This window comes from Microtus oregoni, unplaced genomic scaffold, assembly GCF_018167655.1.
Source record: "Microtus oregoni isolate MIOR12 unplaced genomic scaffold, Mior012 000045F_ref0000178, whole genome shotgun sequence".
NCBI lineage: Eukaryota > Metazoa > Chordata > Mammalia > Rodentia > Cricetidae > Microtus > Microtus oregoni.
In genome coordinates this window covers 11,619,081-11,635,957 of record NW_024543219.1, presented here as the reverse complement: position 1 = coordinate 11,635,957, position 16,877 = coordinate 11,619,081, and the positions used below count along the sequence as shown (strand labels likewise).

The window sequence follows — 16,877 nt, the reverse complement described above, 5'->3', positions numbered from 1 at the left end:
TCCTCCTTTCAGTAGGATGCCTGTTCGCAACAGCACAGTTTACTGAACTTGGCACCATTCATATGTCCTCCTCTTTGCAAGTCACGGGGTTTTCAGTACCTCTCTCGTGGTTGCAATTGCCTAGAAATTTAAATTATCCAGAAAGAAATATGAGTGCTCAACCAATAAAGATTTTCAACTATTGGTCTTCCAAAGCTTTTCATTTCGATCCTCTGTTATTTTAAAACCAAAAGACCCAAAGGAGGCATAATTGCTCACTCAGCCTTCGTTGAACTAAGGGCATCCTGGAGCTGCTTACAGTCCTGAGAAGTGGCAGCATCGATACTGATCTTCAGGACTGGCCAAGACCTCTTTCTCCTACTGTACACAATGCTTTAATTTGCATCCTGCCAAGGAGAGAGGTCCTGCTGTTTAGAGTCCAGGAGTCAGAGGTCAGGAATGGACCATGCAGCCTATTTCTAGAACAATGATAAAACTAACTATCCCAGGTCTGGAAGATTTAGCATTATTTGGGTTGTTCCTTTACACATCAATGTCAACCACCTAGGTATTTCTTCCTTTCTTTTTAAAAACATTTATTTGTTTTTATTTTATGTGATGTTTGTTTGCCTTCATATATGTGTGTGTGTGTGTGTGTGTGTGTGTGTGTGTGTGTGCGTGTGTTCACCATGTGTGTGCCTAGTGACCTTGGAGGTCAGAAAAGGGTGTCGGATTCCCTGGATCTGGAGTTACTGGTGGGTGCTGGGAACCAAACACTGGTCCTTTGCAGGAAGAGTCAGTGCTCGTTAACTGCCAAGCCATCTCTCCCGCTCCCGTGTTTCTTACACTGTGGTACAGATATGTCTCTGGAGAGTTGCTGCAAATTGGGTTGTGGACTGAGTTATATTTTAAAGAAACTCTTGTACAACTTAGTAGTTGAAAGCCTGATATTAAGAACATTCTTTTGCAATAAAAAGAACAATATTATATCTTCTGGGCAAATATGGATTTTAAAATTTTTTCCTAGAGCTGTTTTTTGAAACAAATCTTGTCTCTACCTCTTTAACATTGGAGCACCCTGGAAGTCAAGGTTTCAGGGACAGATTCTGTGAAATATGACTCTTGGCATCCATTGACAGTGGTGCCAGTGTCTTAGATAAATATTGTTTTATCTCTGAGAAAATAAATCATAGCTCTCCAAAGTAGTTATTGACTTTTTTGTTTTGTGCCAGGACCTCACGGTGTGGCACAGGTTAGCCTAGAACTCTAGATCTTCCTGCCTCAGACTCATGAATATTAGAATTACAGGTGTGTATCACATTCCAAGAAGTATCTTTTTAAAATGTTATCTTGTGGAACCCTAAGTAAATACTACAGCTGAAGTGAGCATTTGGCCTTGTCTGTATAGATTGAGTAGAGATGTAATATTGTGTCAAGTAAGGTATCTAGAGAGACATAATATGTCTCATATGATCAAGTCTCAAGTACATAAAACTTTAAATTTTATAGCAAACAGATTTGAATTTCAAGGAGTAATTTGAGCATGCCATGCTTCTTTGCTTAAATGTCAGCTGTTCTCAGCCCTGGATAGGTACTAGAACCACATAGACAATGATGCCTGGGCTCCCTCCTTGGAAGCTCCGACATGGAAGTTGACTAGAGGGGCAGGAGAGATGGATCAGTGGTTAAGAGCACTTGTCACTCTTGCGGAGGACCATGTTTTGTTCCTGGTACCTACATGGCAACTCACAACCATGTGGAATTCAAGTTTTGGAGTATCTGATGTCCTTTTCTGACCTCCACGGGCACTAGGTACACAGGTGGTGCAATACATACAAACAGACAAAGAATTATACACATAAAATAAAAATAAAGCTTTACAAAAGAAATTGACTAGATGCTATGTTGTCAAAACAAAAACAAACAACAACAAAAAACCCACAGTCAATTCTAATGCATGTCCAACCTGGGAACCACTTCAAACCTCACAACTTCAGGTGTGTTCTATTAGCACTGCAGCATTAGCCTCACCTGTAATGTGCTGAAATTTCACATTCTTAGGCATCACACAGACTCTCTCTCTGACGCCTACATTTGACTTTATCTCTCACCAAATGTCATTGGTGGCACAATTTTCACAGCCCTGGGACCGATGCTGCTGAAGGTACTAGGAAACTTGGAAGTGGGAATAGGGCTTGGCTTTCCTTTCAAAGGTACTGCTGGGGGGAGGGAAGAGGTGGAGGGATTCAGCTACATGGGACAGTTTAGTCTAGAGGCTTGAGCAGTTGTGCTAGAGAGCTGCCAGCAGCCTTTTAGGATGAGCATTCCCTCCTCTTTCTATCCATCTTCATGCAGGAAGAGGGACTTGAGTACTTGAAGTGGACAAAGTGGTAGGGGTATTGATTCCCACAGACTAATTCTTGAGCCATCAGCATCGGCAGCATCAGCACCAACATTAGCTTCATTCTCAACATCAGTATCAATATCATCAGCATCAATATCAGCATCAGCATCATCAACATCAGCATGGGAACTTGTTAAAATGCCAATTTGGGGCCCATTCTAGACTTAGTGAATCAAACTCCAAAGATAGGAACTAAACACTACTTTTTTTTTTTTCAACAAGCACATCCTGGGACTATGATATATACTCACATAAGAACACTGAGTGTCTGCATTTTCCACACAGAGGAGGTAGGAAATGGAATTGCAGGCTATTGGAAAGTATGAAGCTTACTAGCAATATTTGTGGGGATCATCAAGTCCTAAACACTGTGCAGACTCTACTGAGAAACTCCAGTTTTGCTCTGATCCATGTTTTTTTGCTGTTTCAGGAGCATAATCCTTTCCTTGTTTGGGTCATTTGGTTTATAATCAGATTGATAAGGAAATCTTTAGGTTGGGTGGTATGACATGCTTATTTGTTTGTTTTTCTTGAAATACATTTTGCAATTGTCTGAGAACTTTTTGTCATTAGAATAGTATAATCATAATTGTAAGATTTTTGTACTGTGCATGGGAAGTTCAAAATAGAAGGGCATTATCATTTGCCTTTAAAGGAACCCACTTTAAATTGTCTTTTTCAATACAGAATAAATTTGCAGAACTTACAATATTGTTGGATAGGATGGGACTAAGATCAGCAAAAAAAAATCACATCTAAGCAGTGATTTTAATAATGTCAGGTTTCCCTTTTAAACTGTTTGTGTCCTAACTATTAGTGAAGAACAAACCCATGCATCTTCCTTCCATCTTCCTTTCTCTTCTCAAGTTGAAGTGATAATTAATACCTTACAGGGCAAATAGAGGTCACTGAAGAGAAGAAAGGTCTGGGTAATGAACCGTGCAAAAGAGTTCAAAGTGAATTCCCACTGACAACGGGAAGACATTGCAGAGATTGAATGATCCATCTCTCTTGTATCACAGGGATTTGAGAGTTCAGATAAGGCGCTTAGGGTCACATTGCTAATGAGGGAGAAGAAACCAGAAACCATATTTCAAAACTCCTCAGGGAGTGCTTTTCCTATTATACCATGGTCATATGATCCACATGAAGCTAGTCAATGTTGGGGAAACACAGTACATGTGAGTTGATGTACAACAAGGCCATTGAGTTTTTCCCATTTGCTGTCTCTGATGGGCTAGCAATAGAAAAGGTATCATTAAATTTGCTGGCATTACTATATATACCATTTATTTCCCAAATCATTTTATCACCAAAATAGATGATTAAAAGTAAAAAGAATAACATGAGTCAATCTCAATCCCTTCTGCTGTCTTCTATACTGATTTTCCAGGTTATTCTTTTTATTTTTATTTATTTATTTTTTTTACAGAATAATAAACACCTTTAGTACATGAGCTTTGATGGATGGTTTATTTGCCTTTCCGGGCTTTGATCTTCCTCAGATAGAACGTCAGCTCCTTGCCTTCTAGCACACAGCCATCGGCTCTGCCACACTGGCCTGGTCTTGAGGCGACACAGGCCAGAAGCTTGCCCTGCTGGAACTGCTCCTCCAGAAGACTGCTAATCTTGGCGTTCTTTTTCCTTTCCTCGTATTTCTTCTGAATTTTCTTTGATCGTTTTTTGTCTAATATTTCTTCCTCCTCAGGAGTCAGCTTGGCCCCCTTCTTGCGGCCCAGGGGCAGTGCATAGTGGGACTCGTACCACTGTCGGTACGGGGTGCTGTCAATGAGCACAATGCAGTTCTTGACCAGAGTCTTGGTGCGGACCAGCTCGTTATTGGACGCATTGTAGACGACGTCAATGATCCTTGTCTTGCGAGTACAGCACTCAGAACCCCAGGAAAAGTTCCCCACATCCAATCTTAGGGCACGGTGCTTCTTATTGCCTCCTCGCACACGGACCGTGTGGATGCGACGAGGGCCAATCTTAGTGTTAGCCGCAGGCCTTCCCAGCTCATATTTCCACTTCCTGTGGTAGGGCTTTCTCTTGCCCCCGGTCTTGCGGTGCTTGTGCCAGTTGTCCCGAGAGATGCCCATCGCTCGGCGCTGGCAGGAAAGAGAGTTCAATAAATTCTTGATCAAGTTTATTTTGACATGCTATATAGGTATTAAAAGCAATGTGTCCCAAATTGCATATTGACTCCCCAAACGTACCTTCCACACTTAGGACCTTGAAGACTATCCCTCAGCTCTGTCTTTTCCCTTCACTCTGTGTGTCAGCTCAGTGATTAACTCCATCTGTGTTATCTCTTGTCACTCATAGCTCTAAGTTTTCAGAACCAATACCTCTATACCACTCACACTTCCATTGTTTTAATTTGATCTGTTATTTGCCCTAACCCAGTTTATTGTTTTAGATGCCCTCCTGTGGTCATTGGAATGAAAACGTCCTGCATAGACTCATGTGCTCAAATTCTTGGACTTTAGTTAGTGCAGCTATTTAGGAAGGATTAGTAGGTGTGGCCTTATTGTTGGAAGAGGCATATTACTGGGAATTAGACTTTGAGGTTTCAAAAGCCCATTCCAGGCCCAGTCTTTCTCAATCTTTCTCTCCCCTTCTTCTTCCCCCCCCCTCTCTCTGTCTGTCTGCCTCTGTGCTTTCTGCCATGATGATAATGAACTAATCCTCTGAAACTGTAAGCAAGTCTTTATATAAATTCTATCTTTCTTAAGAGTTGCCTTGCTCAAGATGTCTCTTTGTATAAACAGAACAGTAGCTAAGACAGAAGTTAGTACCAGGGACTGGAGTATTGCTGTCACAGGCACCATGCCATTTGTTGGAAATTTTGGGACTTTTATGGAGGTTTATGTTGGAATTAAGCCCCCAATAAACCTCTTAAGATTCAGAAGGATTGCTGTAGCAGGTGAAAACTGGCCAAAGATATATGAGGGTAAATTAAATAAATTAGCTCACATAGGTATTTTATCATGTCGCATTTATTCTTTCTATTCTCTCTCTCTCTCTCTCTCTCTTTCTCTCTCTCTCTCTAATGCTCTCTTGATGTTTCCTTTTCGATGTTCCTCGCTGTTCTTTCTCATTCTTCTCCCCTTTGTAATGGTAAAAGTAAAATTGCTGCAGATCCCTGGCAGACACAGCAGGCAGCAGGCCATAAGACCATGCTGCAGGTCCTTGAAATGCAAGCAGGCAGGTGGTCTCGAGGGCAGCCAGTCCCAGACAGGGATGGTGCTTGAGACCATGAGAGACAGATGAATGGGCACACCATGAGACCATGCTGCAGGTCTCCAAAGGCAGCTGGTCCCAGCAGGGAACCATGTGGCAGGTGAGAGACAGACGGATAGGCACGCCATGCATAGTGAGTTTGGATATTTATTTAGTGGGTTATGGAAGGGAAGGTGGAGAAGGGGAAGAGCCAAGAGAGAGGGGCAGAGAGAAAGAGAAACAGAGGGGAAGTGGAGAAGTTGGGAGAATGGAGAGAGACAGATGCTGCCTCTTTGGGGGAGAGACAGAAAAGGGAGAGACTCAGGCTGGAAGCTGAAGATCAGCTTACCTCGCTGGACAGGGGAGGAAGTGGGCATGGCTTGTCTCTTAAAGGTACAGGACAGACAATTACATTCCCATCTCTTTTTTATAATAAAAATGTGGGAAGTTAGGCTCCACAAATTAAAGGAATTGGGATGGCAAATTCTCAAGACTGCTTCCTGCTTTTTGTGGGCATCACCTGAGGGAGGGAGGTACCTGAGAATGCTGGGTGTTGGTCACATCCTGGTATAGCTGGTCCCTTTGCACCTGTCTGGTGTTTGTTGTATGGAATTGTCTGGTGTCTCTTACACCTGTTTGAGGCATAACAGAGAACAAAGTTCAGTTTAGGAAAAAAAAATTAGGACCAGGGAATTGGGGGGTTGTATCTGACCTGTTTAAGGTGGATCCTTCAATTCGGCTCCCTGGAATTCACAAGTATTCTTTGTATTTGTGAAAACAGAAGATTTAGACATAAACATTGTATAAACAGTAGCATATTTATGTCAGAATGACTGTGACAGATATTTTTGCACAATGAAAAGTAGTTTTAAGACAATGGAAGGCAGCATGAGAGAGAAATTTAATTAACTTGTATTTGTTCTCACACCTTTATAACTTGCAGATCTTGTATTTGTAATTTACTAAAGTTTGTTTGGTAATGTTGTCTTTTTAAACTGACAAAACCTCTCAACTGTCAAACTGCATCAGCAATCTTTGAGAAGGATGAAATTTTATTTGAGTTACTGATTAAAAAACGACAGAGAACTTACTTGGTTGTCACCTAGAGCTACTCCTCAGGGTACTCCATGGTAGCTGAAGGTCACATTTGCCTTTTGCTGTTTAGCACAGGGCCTGCCAGGCTCCAGAAGATCTTGTGGGCTAAGACATCTGTAGGAAGACAAGCTTACCTTGACCTGAGCAGCTAGGCTGTTGATTACAGCGATTCTGTCCACATCTGGAGATCTTCAGTTTAGATGAAAGGCAGTTTGTCCAGTGGTCAGCGCTTGGCAGTTGAAGCAAATTGAAGATGGACATTGTTCTGTGGCCATCTGTCTTCTGTCATTTTGGAGGAAATAGAGTGCTGCTGCTAGGAGCCAACCTGTCTCTTTTTGTTATAAAAAGTTTTTTAATAATTAAATATTTAAATGCCATATTCCCCAGATCTCTGAGCAGTTGAGGGCTATTTATCAGGTGTAACTACACTGTAGAATCTGCCTGGAGAGCTGGGTCTGAGCTTGATTGTATTGGTTCTCAACTTAATAAGTAAGCTTTACACACATAAAAAGACAGAAGGAAGAAAAAACTGCTTGAAATAGAAGATTAATGGCAGAACTGACAATAGTAGAGAACATCTTAATATGTTTTAAATAAAGGTTGAATTAAATATAAAGTATTTTTGTAAGGGACTTAAAAGTACATACCAGTTTAAAACATGAGACTTACTGTTTTTGTAGTCTGAGAGGAGATGCAATGAACAGACAATTATAACTTTTACCAGTAAGCATAGGTGCATTTAAGTTACATATATGAACACACACACACACAGACAGAGAGTGAACAGCCATCAGGTGAAGTGGATGCTCTTGGTAGGCCCTACCAAAGGCATGCCACTGCACAAAACATATATGCAACAGAATCAACAAGAAGATTTTAGAGACAAAAACATAAGTAAACTGGGGGACCAGGCAGGGAATACCTTAGTAAAGATGGCAGAGCTTGGTTACCTGACCTGGCTCTCAGCCAAGATGGCGGCGAAGTCACCTGACCTTAAGTTAAGATGGTGGTAAGGTCACCTGACCTCAGTCAAAATGGCAGCAGTCGCATGTTTTATGGAAAATCCACTCAGTTAAGATGGCGGTGAAGTCACCTGACCTCAGTTAAGATGGTGTCAAAATGGCAGCGGTCACATGTTGTATGGAAAAGCCACAATTTTTGAGCTGCAGAGATTTTAAGTTTAATAAGAGACACCTAGAGGCGTGACCCTCCCTGTGGCTGAGCCACCATGCACAAGCCATGGTTGGGAGAAAAAGGCTGGAATTGGAAACAGCCACCTCATGGATCCGACCAATCTTGTTGGCAACAGTAGTGGTGGCAGGGACAGTTTGAGTAAACTCTTTCCATTTACCTGTGCACTGACAGTAATTCGAAAGCTCCCATAAAAATGGAGCCAGTAGGACACCAGCAGAGTGAGGGTAAGAGCTGAAGAAGTAGGGCATTGAGGCCTGTGGTTTTAGGGACTCTAAAAGGCATCATCCCAGGGGGCACAGACATGGATGGCTTGCTACCTACAACTGAAACTGTGAAAACCCACAAAAATGGCGACAGGACAAGGCCCACAGTGAGATGTCTCTCCATTATAGGCAGGGTGTGAATAGTGCAAACATCGCAGGACTCGTGGGAGAGTGTCCTCCGCCCCTGGGTGGGATGCTATAGCCTGCCTGGATCTGATCAGGGCAACTCAGAAGCCAGAGAGGCCAGAGACCACTCTGAGCAGCTCTTACCAAACCAAAATCGAAATCAAACAACATGGTGGGGGGAAAAGAAATGAAAAGAAAAAGGAGAAAAAGAGAAAAAAAAACCGGAGGGACCCTTGACCCTTGAATGCACCACACAGTGCACGCAGTGATAGTGCGGGAGAACTGACCCTGGCCATTCAAACACAATTTTAGCTAAGGGAAGCAATCCAGAGATGAATATCATCAAAGGGCTCAACCCTCTGTGGTTGGGTTCTGTCTCCTCATTTCTAGGAACACCAGAAGATTGCCGTGAGTTCAATGGTCAATTTCTCAAGTTCAAAGAAATGGTTAAGCTGGCCAAAATAGGGGAAACTTACCAATATAAAGCCAGTAGTGTGCATAGAAATCACACTGTAGAAATCGTGCTCAGGCATATGGAACACATGGTTGTTGTAGAAAAGATACCTGGTTCCGGATCTCGACCCCAGGAGAAAAGCTCAGGGCAGGAAAGCCTCCTGAGTGTCATGGCACCAATGTAATGGTAAAAGTAAAATGCTGCAGGTTGTTGAGTGGCTGCAGCGGCAGAAACACTGCAGGTCCCCAACCAGTGACAGGCAGTGGGTCGGGGGTCCCAAGAGCAGCCAGTCCCAGACAGGGACAACACCATGAGACTATGAAGAAAAACAGACAAATGGGCATGCCATGAGACAACACCACAGGTCTCCAAAGGTAGCTGGTCCCGGGCAGTGAACCATGCAGTAGGCAAGAGACAGAGACATGGATAGGCATGCCATGCAGAGTGAGGTTGGATATTTTAGTGGGTTGTAGAAAGGAAGGGGGAGAAGGGAGAAGAGCAGAGAGGCATACAGAGAGAGAGAAAAAAACAGAGAGATGGAACAGGGAGAGACTCAGGCTGGAAGCTGAAGATCAGTTTGCCTCAGCAGATGGGGGAGGGACTGGGCATGGTTTTTTTCTTAAATGGACAGGACAGACCATTGTACCCTTCCCACAAGATTTCCAGTTTATATATCCACATACATAGTTGACAAGTATGCATTTTAAGAACTAACAGGATGGATAAAAGATTAACAGTCTCAGAAGGGGCGTGGCTGTGAAGCTCCCCAACAGACACTGGGAGGACTAGGATGTAGCTTGGTCCCCAGGGTACTGCATCTCCAGGCACCCAGCTGAGAAGGAATTTTTTTCCTCTGGGGCTGGTTTAGTGGCCCAAGGTTTTTTTTCCTGCATATTTTATGGGTAAAGGTACAAACAGTTAATTTCCTAGACTAAGACCTTGTGTCACACGAAAGGTAAAGGTAAGTGCAGAATATTAACAGCTTGTTAGAATAAGATGAAGGCCAGTTGGTTATACTCTCCTGAATCTGCTGCTAGAAATTTCAGGGTCACCCAGACCTGTTTATCAATAAAAGCAGACATACTGTCTCCCTGCTCAGTGCCTCCTGTTCATGGTTCCTTTCTTGTCAATAAGTCCTATCAATAATGATAACTGTGGGGGACTAACTTTATGTAGATTTGACTATTAGAACAAAGGTTTGACTGAGGGAATGTTTTCACACTAGGGCCCCATAGTGTGGGAAAAGGTATGCAGTTGGCAGTACAGGAAAAATCGGGTTATATTTGTTATTTTTGTTTACATTATTTTACACTGATGCAAAGTTATTATGTCAGATTGTATATATGCATGTTTTTACCTCTGTTTCAGGACATTTTGTATATTGATATAATTTTTAGGATATATTTTCATATTGTATTATATATTACTCCTACCTCTGATAAAGATACTTATAGATTGTCTACATTTTGAAGTCATTGTCCTCACTCGTTGCACATTTGTTTACAAATTATTTAATATTCTGACATGAAGTTTTAGTCTTGAAGTATTGCAGGTATTAATTATTATAGGTCAATAGTTGTTCATGTTTGTTGTACATACAATCAGATCAATTAGGTTCTTTAAATATATAGAAATTGTATTCTATCTAGATAGATAATCTTCAACCACTTCAAGGATCTGTGGAACATGGCATTTAAATAACTTAGGGTTCTTTTGACATGAGACAGAATTGCCTCTGACAGCACCAATCTATTCCCGAGAGAATGTTGAGCACCAAAGATAATCCACTTGGAGCTTATTTTCTTCTTGACAAAATTGGCCTTTGGGCAAGGGACTGACAATGCTTCAACCACTAACAAGTTACATGATATCCAGAAATGGATAAGCAGGACTGTCAAATCTTGCCAAGACAGGGTAAGACAGTTTTGAAAAATTTCCTGCCTCTGAAAATGGTCTGTCAATTACACTAGGCCATAGCCAAAGTTGGTTGCTTCAACATTGCAAAATGAGACTTTGGGTGATTGTTCAGGTAGCTAATTGTCTCTGCCATATATTGCTTGCTTTGGAAGCTACTCAATTGTACTTCCTGCCTGCTCAAGCAATCTCCTTTCTCAGGCCTTTGATGGGGTTGAAGATTAGATAGTTGTAGTTACTGTACTCTTATGATCTAGCCAAACCATTTCCTAGTCAAGACTTAGACTCCATAAAATAAAATGTTTATATACTTAGCATATTTCCTTGCTTAATATTGTTTATGCTGGTTGTACTTCTATTATACTTGATAACTTTTCCAGTGTATATTGCTTTGTGACTTACGTCATCACTCCACCTCCAGCTAACTGTTTATCTTAGCTTCAGTTAAGCTGCTTGCTTGCACAAGACTTCCAGCACCCCTATCATCACCACCCAGCTGCAGAGTGACATGCCAGAATGTGAATTTTTTTTTGTCTTTAAAAAGCCTTCACACTAAATATGCAGGGTGCTACACTTGGGTCCCAATACCTGAGTGTAGTCCCAGCCAGCAGGAATAAAGTCTTTTAATTAGCTATAACTGCCCCTGAATGGTCCAGCAAGTGCCCTATAACAATATCACACTGCCTCCTTCCAAGGCTCAAGGATCATTGTGGAAGAGAAGTCAACATATTGCAAAAGCCAAAGGAGGTGGATGCTGACAGCTTGTTTTCTGTTGTTTGTTTTCACACCAGGACTCATATAGCAGTTGTGGCTACATGCAAGCCAGACAACATCCCAGCACAGAGAGGGGAGGTCGATGAAGTCCCAGCCCTAGCTAAAGAGGTGTTTCCTGCTGATAGCTGCTGGGAGGAGTTGAGGGAAGGAGGAGTGAAAATGATTGAAATACACTATTCAAAATTCTCAAAGTACTAATGAAAATTAAGAAAAATAGGACAACTTGTTGTAGAATTAATATTCAACGTAACTGATCAGAGGCCACCACCCATTGTCACTGGTGGACAGACTGTGTTCTCCCTTGGCTACTGGCCATCTTCCCAAAGATCCCTCCCCCTCCCTATGACCCATCCCTCCCACTTCTCTTCTTTTCCCTTCCTAGTCCTTACCTTACCAGCCTCTGACCTTCAATTTTCTTCTACTTTTCTCCTGCAAAGGAGTTCACCACAGCTTCTAACCATGTCCTGGGTTAGGTAGATGGAAAGAGAGGGGCTTCACCTTTCCCACCCAAAAAGTCACATTTTAAAACAAAGAGCCATCTTGCCTGTATGAGTTCTACCACTCTGCTTCAGCGTGAAAGCAACTGCAGTCTATTTCAGTCTCAGCAAGGATTTTTCCTCACTAAATTCAGCCAACATTTGCAGAAAACAATATACAGAATGAATTACTAAAGACTACCTTTAAAGTGGGATTTTAAACTCTACCTAGCACAGACTTTGGTAATGTCATTAAAGATTCTAACCAAGTAAGTGGTCAACAGCACGCTCCATACTGAATGACTAGAAGGCAAAAGATGAAAGCCAGATCTCTCTGGCAAGAATAACTGTTATCATTTATAACACAATGGTGACCACGACAGGCAGAGGTGGGCTCCCAAGCCTCATCAGGCCCACTTGATGGGTGGGAGACAGACAGATGCAACATGCACAGAGAGCTAGGGTAAAAAGTTTATTTGGTGAGTATGGAGGAGAAAAGGAAGTGGAGAAGGGGGAAATAGGATAAGAGAGGGAAGAGGGAGAGGCAGAAGCTACCTCTCCAGAAGGCAGAGAGGGAGAGAGAGAGAGAAAGAGAGAGAGAGAAAGAGAGAGAGAGAGAGAGAGAACTGGAAAAGAAGTGGTATGAGATCTGCTTGCCTCAGTGGAAGCAAAGTGGGGGAGCTGGGAGTAAGCAGAGCTGGTCTCTTAAAGGAATGGGGTACCAAGATGACAGACCAGACCAGCAGATTACAACATTCCTATCTTTTTTTTTTAACTTTTTTTTTATTGAGAAAAGAAAAAAAAATTTCCTCCTCCTCCCAGCCTCCCATTTCCCTCCCCCTCCTCCCACCCTCTCCCCCTCCCCCCACTCCTCTCCCCCTCCCTCTCCAGTCCAAAGAGCAGTCAGATTTCCCTGCCCTGTGGTAAGTCCTAGGTCCTCCTCCCTCCGTGCATTTCTAGGAAGGTGAACATCCAAACTGGCTAGGCTCCCACAAAGCCAGCACATTACGTAGGTTCAAAACCCCATGCCATTGTCCTTGGGTTCTCATCAGCCCTCATTGTTCGCCATGTTCAGAGAGTCCAGTTTTATCCCATGCTTTTTCAGTCACAGTTCAGCTGGCCTTGGTGAGCTCCCAATAGATCAGCTCCACTGTCTCAGTGGGTGGGTGCTCCCCTCGTGGTCCCGACTTCTTTGCTCATGTTCTCCCTCCTTCTGCTCCTCATTGGGACCTTGGGAGCTCAGTCCAGTGCTCCAGTGTGGGTCTCTGTCTCTGTCTCCATCCATCACCAGATGAAGGTTCTATGATGATATGCAAGATATTCGTCAGTATGGCTCTAGGATAGGGTCATTTCAGGTTCCCCATCCTCAGCTGCCCAAGGAACTAACTGGGGACCTCGGCTTGGGTATCTGGGAGCCACTCTAGGTTCAAGTCTCTTGCCAACCCTAAGGTGGCTCCCTTAACTAAGAACCGTGCTTCCGTGCTCCCCCATCCAACCTTCCTTCATCCCAATCCTCCCCCTTCCCCAAGCTCCCCCCATTCTCCCCCTCTCCCCCCTCTCTCCCCATCTCCCCTTACCCCCATCCCACCCCACCCCCAAGATCTCAATTTTCTCCCCGGCAATTTTGTCTACTTCCCATAGCCAAGAGGACAACTATATGCTTTTCCTTTGGTTCACCTTCTTACTTAGCTTCTTTGGGATCACCAAGTGTAGACTCCGTGACGCTTGTTTATGGCTAGAAACCAATTATGAGTGAGTACATCCCATGTTCATCTTTTTGGGTCTGGGATACCTCACTCAGGATAGTGTTTTCTATTTCATCCATTTGCATGCAAAATTTGAGAAGTCATTGTTTTTTAACGCAGCATAGTACTCTAATGTGTAGATATTCCACACTTTCTTCATCCATTCTTCCATTGAAGGGCATCTAGGTTGTTTCCAGGTTCTGGCTATTACAAATAATACTGCTATGAACATAGTTGAACAAATGCTCTTGTCATGTGATAGGACATCTCTTGGGTATATTCCCAGGAGTGGTATTGCTGGGTCCAGGGGTAAGTTGATCCCGAATTTCCTGAGAAACCGAAACACCGATTTCCAAAGTGGTTGCACAAGATTGCATTCCCACCAGCAATGGATGAGTGTACCCGTTCCTCCACAGCCTCTCCAGCAAAGGCTATCATTGGAGTTTTTTATTTTAGCCATTCTGACAGGTGTAAGATGATATCTCAAAGTTGTTTTGATTTGCATTTCCCTGATTGCTAAGGAGGTTGAGCATGACCTTAAGTGTCTTTTGGCCATTTGAACTTCCTCTGCTGAGAATTCTCTGTTCAGTTCAGTGCCCCATTTTTTAATTGGGTTAATTAGCATTTTAAAGTCTAGTTTCCTGAGTTCTTTATATATTTTGGAGATCAGACCTTTGTCTGTTGCGGGGTTGGTGAAGATCTTCTCCCAGTCAGTAGGTTGCCTATTTGTCTTGGTGACAGTGTCCTTTGCTTTACAGAAGCTTCTCAGTTTTAGTAGGTCCCATTTATTCAATGTTGCCCTTAAAGTCTGTGCTGTTGGGGTTACACATAGGAAGCGATCTCCTGTGCCCATCTCCTGTAGGGTACTTCCCACTTTCTCTTCTATCAGGTTCACTGTGTTCTGACTGATAGTGAGGTCTTTAATCCATTTGGACTTGAGTTTTGTGCATGGTGATAGATATGGGTCTATTTTCATTCTTCTACAGGTTGACATCCAGTTATGTCAGCACCATTTGTTAAATATGCTTTCTTTCTTCCATTGTATACTTTTGGCTCCTTTATCAAAAATGAGGGGTTCGTAGGTTTGTGGGTTAAAATTCGGGTCTTCTATACGATTCCATTGGTCAACTTCTCTGTTTTTATGCCAGTACCACACTGTTTTCATCACTGTAGCTCTGTAATAGAGTTTGAAGTCAGGGATGGTAATGCCTCCAGACAATCCTTTATTGTATAGGATTGTTTTGACTATCCTGGGTTTTTTGTTTTTCCATATAAAGTTGATTATTGTCCTCTCAAGATCTGTGAAGAATTTTGATGGGACCCTGATGGGGATTGCATTGAATCTATAAATTGCCTTTGGTAGAATTGCCATTTTTACTATGTTGATCCTCCCAATCCAAGAGCAAGGAAGGTCCTTCCATTTTCTGGTATACTCCTCAATTTCTTTCTTCAATGCCTTAAAGTTCTTGTCAAATGATCTTTCACTTCCTTGGTTAGAGTTACCCCAAGATATTTTATGCTGTTTGTGGCTATTGTGAAAGGTGAAGCTTCTCTGATTTCCCTCTCTGCTTCCATATCCTTTGTGTATAAGAGGGCGACTGATTTTTTGGAGTTTATCTTGTATCCTGCCACATTACTAAAGGTGTTTATCAGCTGTAAAAGTTCTTTGGTGGAGTTTTTGGGGTCGCTTATGTACACTATCATATCATCTGCAAATAACGAAAGTTTAACTTCTTCCTTTCCAATTCGAATCCCTTTGATCCCCTTATGTTGTCTTATTGCTATTGCTAGAACTTCAAGTACTATATTGAAGAGGTATGGCGAGAGTGTACAGCCTTGTCGTGTTCCTGAGTTTAGTGGGATGGCTTGAAGTTTCTCTCCATTTAATTTAATGTTAGCTGACGGCTTGCTGTATATAGCTTTTATTATATTTAGGTATGACCCTTGTATCCCTAATCTCTCCAATACTTTTATCATAAAGGGGTGTTGAATTTTGTCAAATGCTTTTCCAGCATCTAATGAAATGATCATATGGTTTTTTTCTTTCAGTTTATTTATATGCTGGATTACATTGATAGATTTTCGTATGTTGAACCAGCCCTGCATCCCTGGGATGAAGCCTACTTGATCATAATGGATAATTTTCCTAATGTGTTCTTGGATTCGGTTTGCCAGTATTTTGTTGAGGATTTTTGCATCGATGTTCATGAGTGAGATTGGTCTATAATTTTCTTTCTTGGTTGAGTCTTTGTGCGGTTTTGGTATCAGAGTAACTGTAGCTTCATAAAAGGAATTTGGCAATGACTCTTCTGTTTCTATATTGTGAAATACATTAAGGAGTATAGGTATTAGGTCTTCTTGGAAGTTCTGGTAGAATTCCGCATTGAAACCATCTGGTCCTGGGCTTTTTTTGGTAGGGAGGTTTTTGATAACCTCTTCTAATTCTTCGCGACTAACAGGTCTATTTAGATTGTTCACCTTGTCCTGGTTTAACTTTGGTATATGGTATTTATCTAAAAAAGTGTCCATTTCCTTTACATTTTCCAGTTTTGTGGCATATAGGCTTTTGTAGTAAGATCTAATGATTCTCTGAATTTCCTCTGTGTCTGTGGTTATATCCCCCTTTTCATTTCTGATCTTATTAATTTGCAAATTCTCTCTCTGCCGTTTGATTAGTTTGGATAGGGGTTTGTCAATCTTGTTGATTTTCTCCAGAAACCAGCTTTTTATTTCATTGATTCTTTGGATTGTTTTCTGTGTTTCTATTTTGTTGATTTCAGCCCTCAGTTTGATTATTTCCAGTCTTCTACTCCTCCTAGGTGAGTCTGCTTCTTTTTTTTCTAGAGCTTTCAGTTGGGCTGTTAAGTCTCCAATGTGAGCTTTCTCTGTTTTCTTTAAGTGGGCACTTAGTGCTATGAACTTTCCTCTTAGGACTGCTTTCATAGTGTCCCATAAGTTTAAGTATGTTGTTTCTTTATTTTCATTGAATTCCAGGAAGACTTTAATTTCTTTCTTAATTTCTTCCTTAATCCAAGTATGGTTCAGTAGTTGACTGTTCAGTTTCCATGAGTTTGTAGGTTTTTGGGGGTAGCATTGTTGTTGAATTCTAACTTTAATCCATGGTGATCTGACAAGACACAGGTGGTTACTAATATTTTTTTGTAACTGTGGATGTTTGCTTTGTTACCGACTATGTGGTCGATTTTTGAGAAGGTTCCATCAGCTGCAGAG

At 42.0% G+C, this 16,877-nt stretch overlaps 1 protein-coding gene across 1 annotated transcript; it reads right to left on the bottom strand.

Annotated features, from left to right (window-relative positions):
• Positions 1-3,855: 3,855 nt before the first annotated feature.
• Positions 3,856-4,482, bottom strand: LOC121435116 (40S ribosomal protein S8-like). Its single transcript, XM_041634206.1, has one exon. The coding sequence runs from the start codon at positions 4,480-4,482 to the stop codon at positions 3,856-3,858; it is 627 nt and encodes a 208-aa protein (XP_041490140.1).
• Between the last annotated feature and the right edge of the window lie 12,395 nt (positions 4,483-16,877).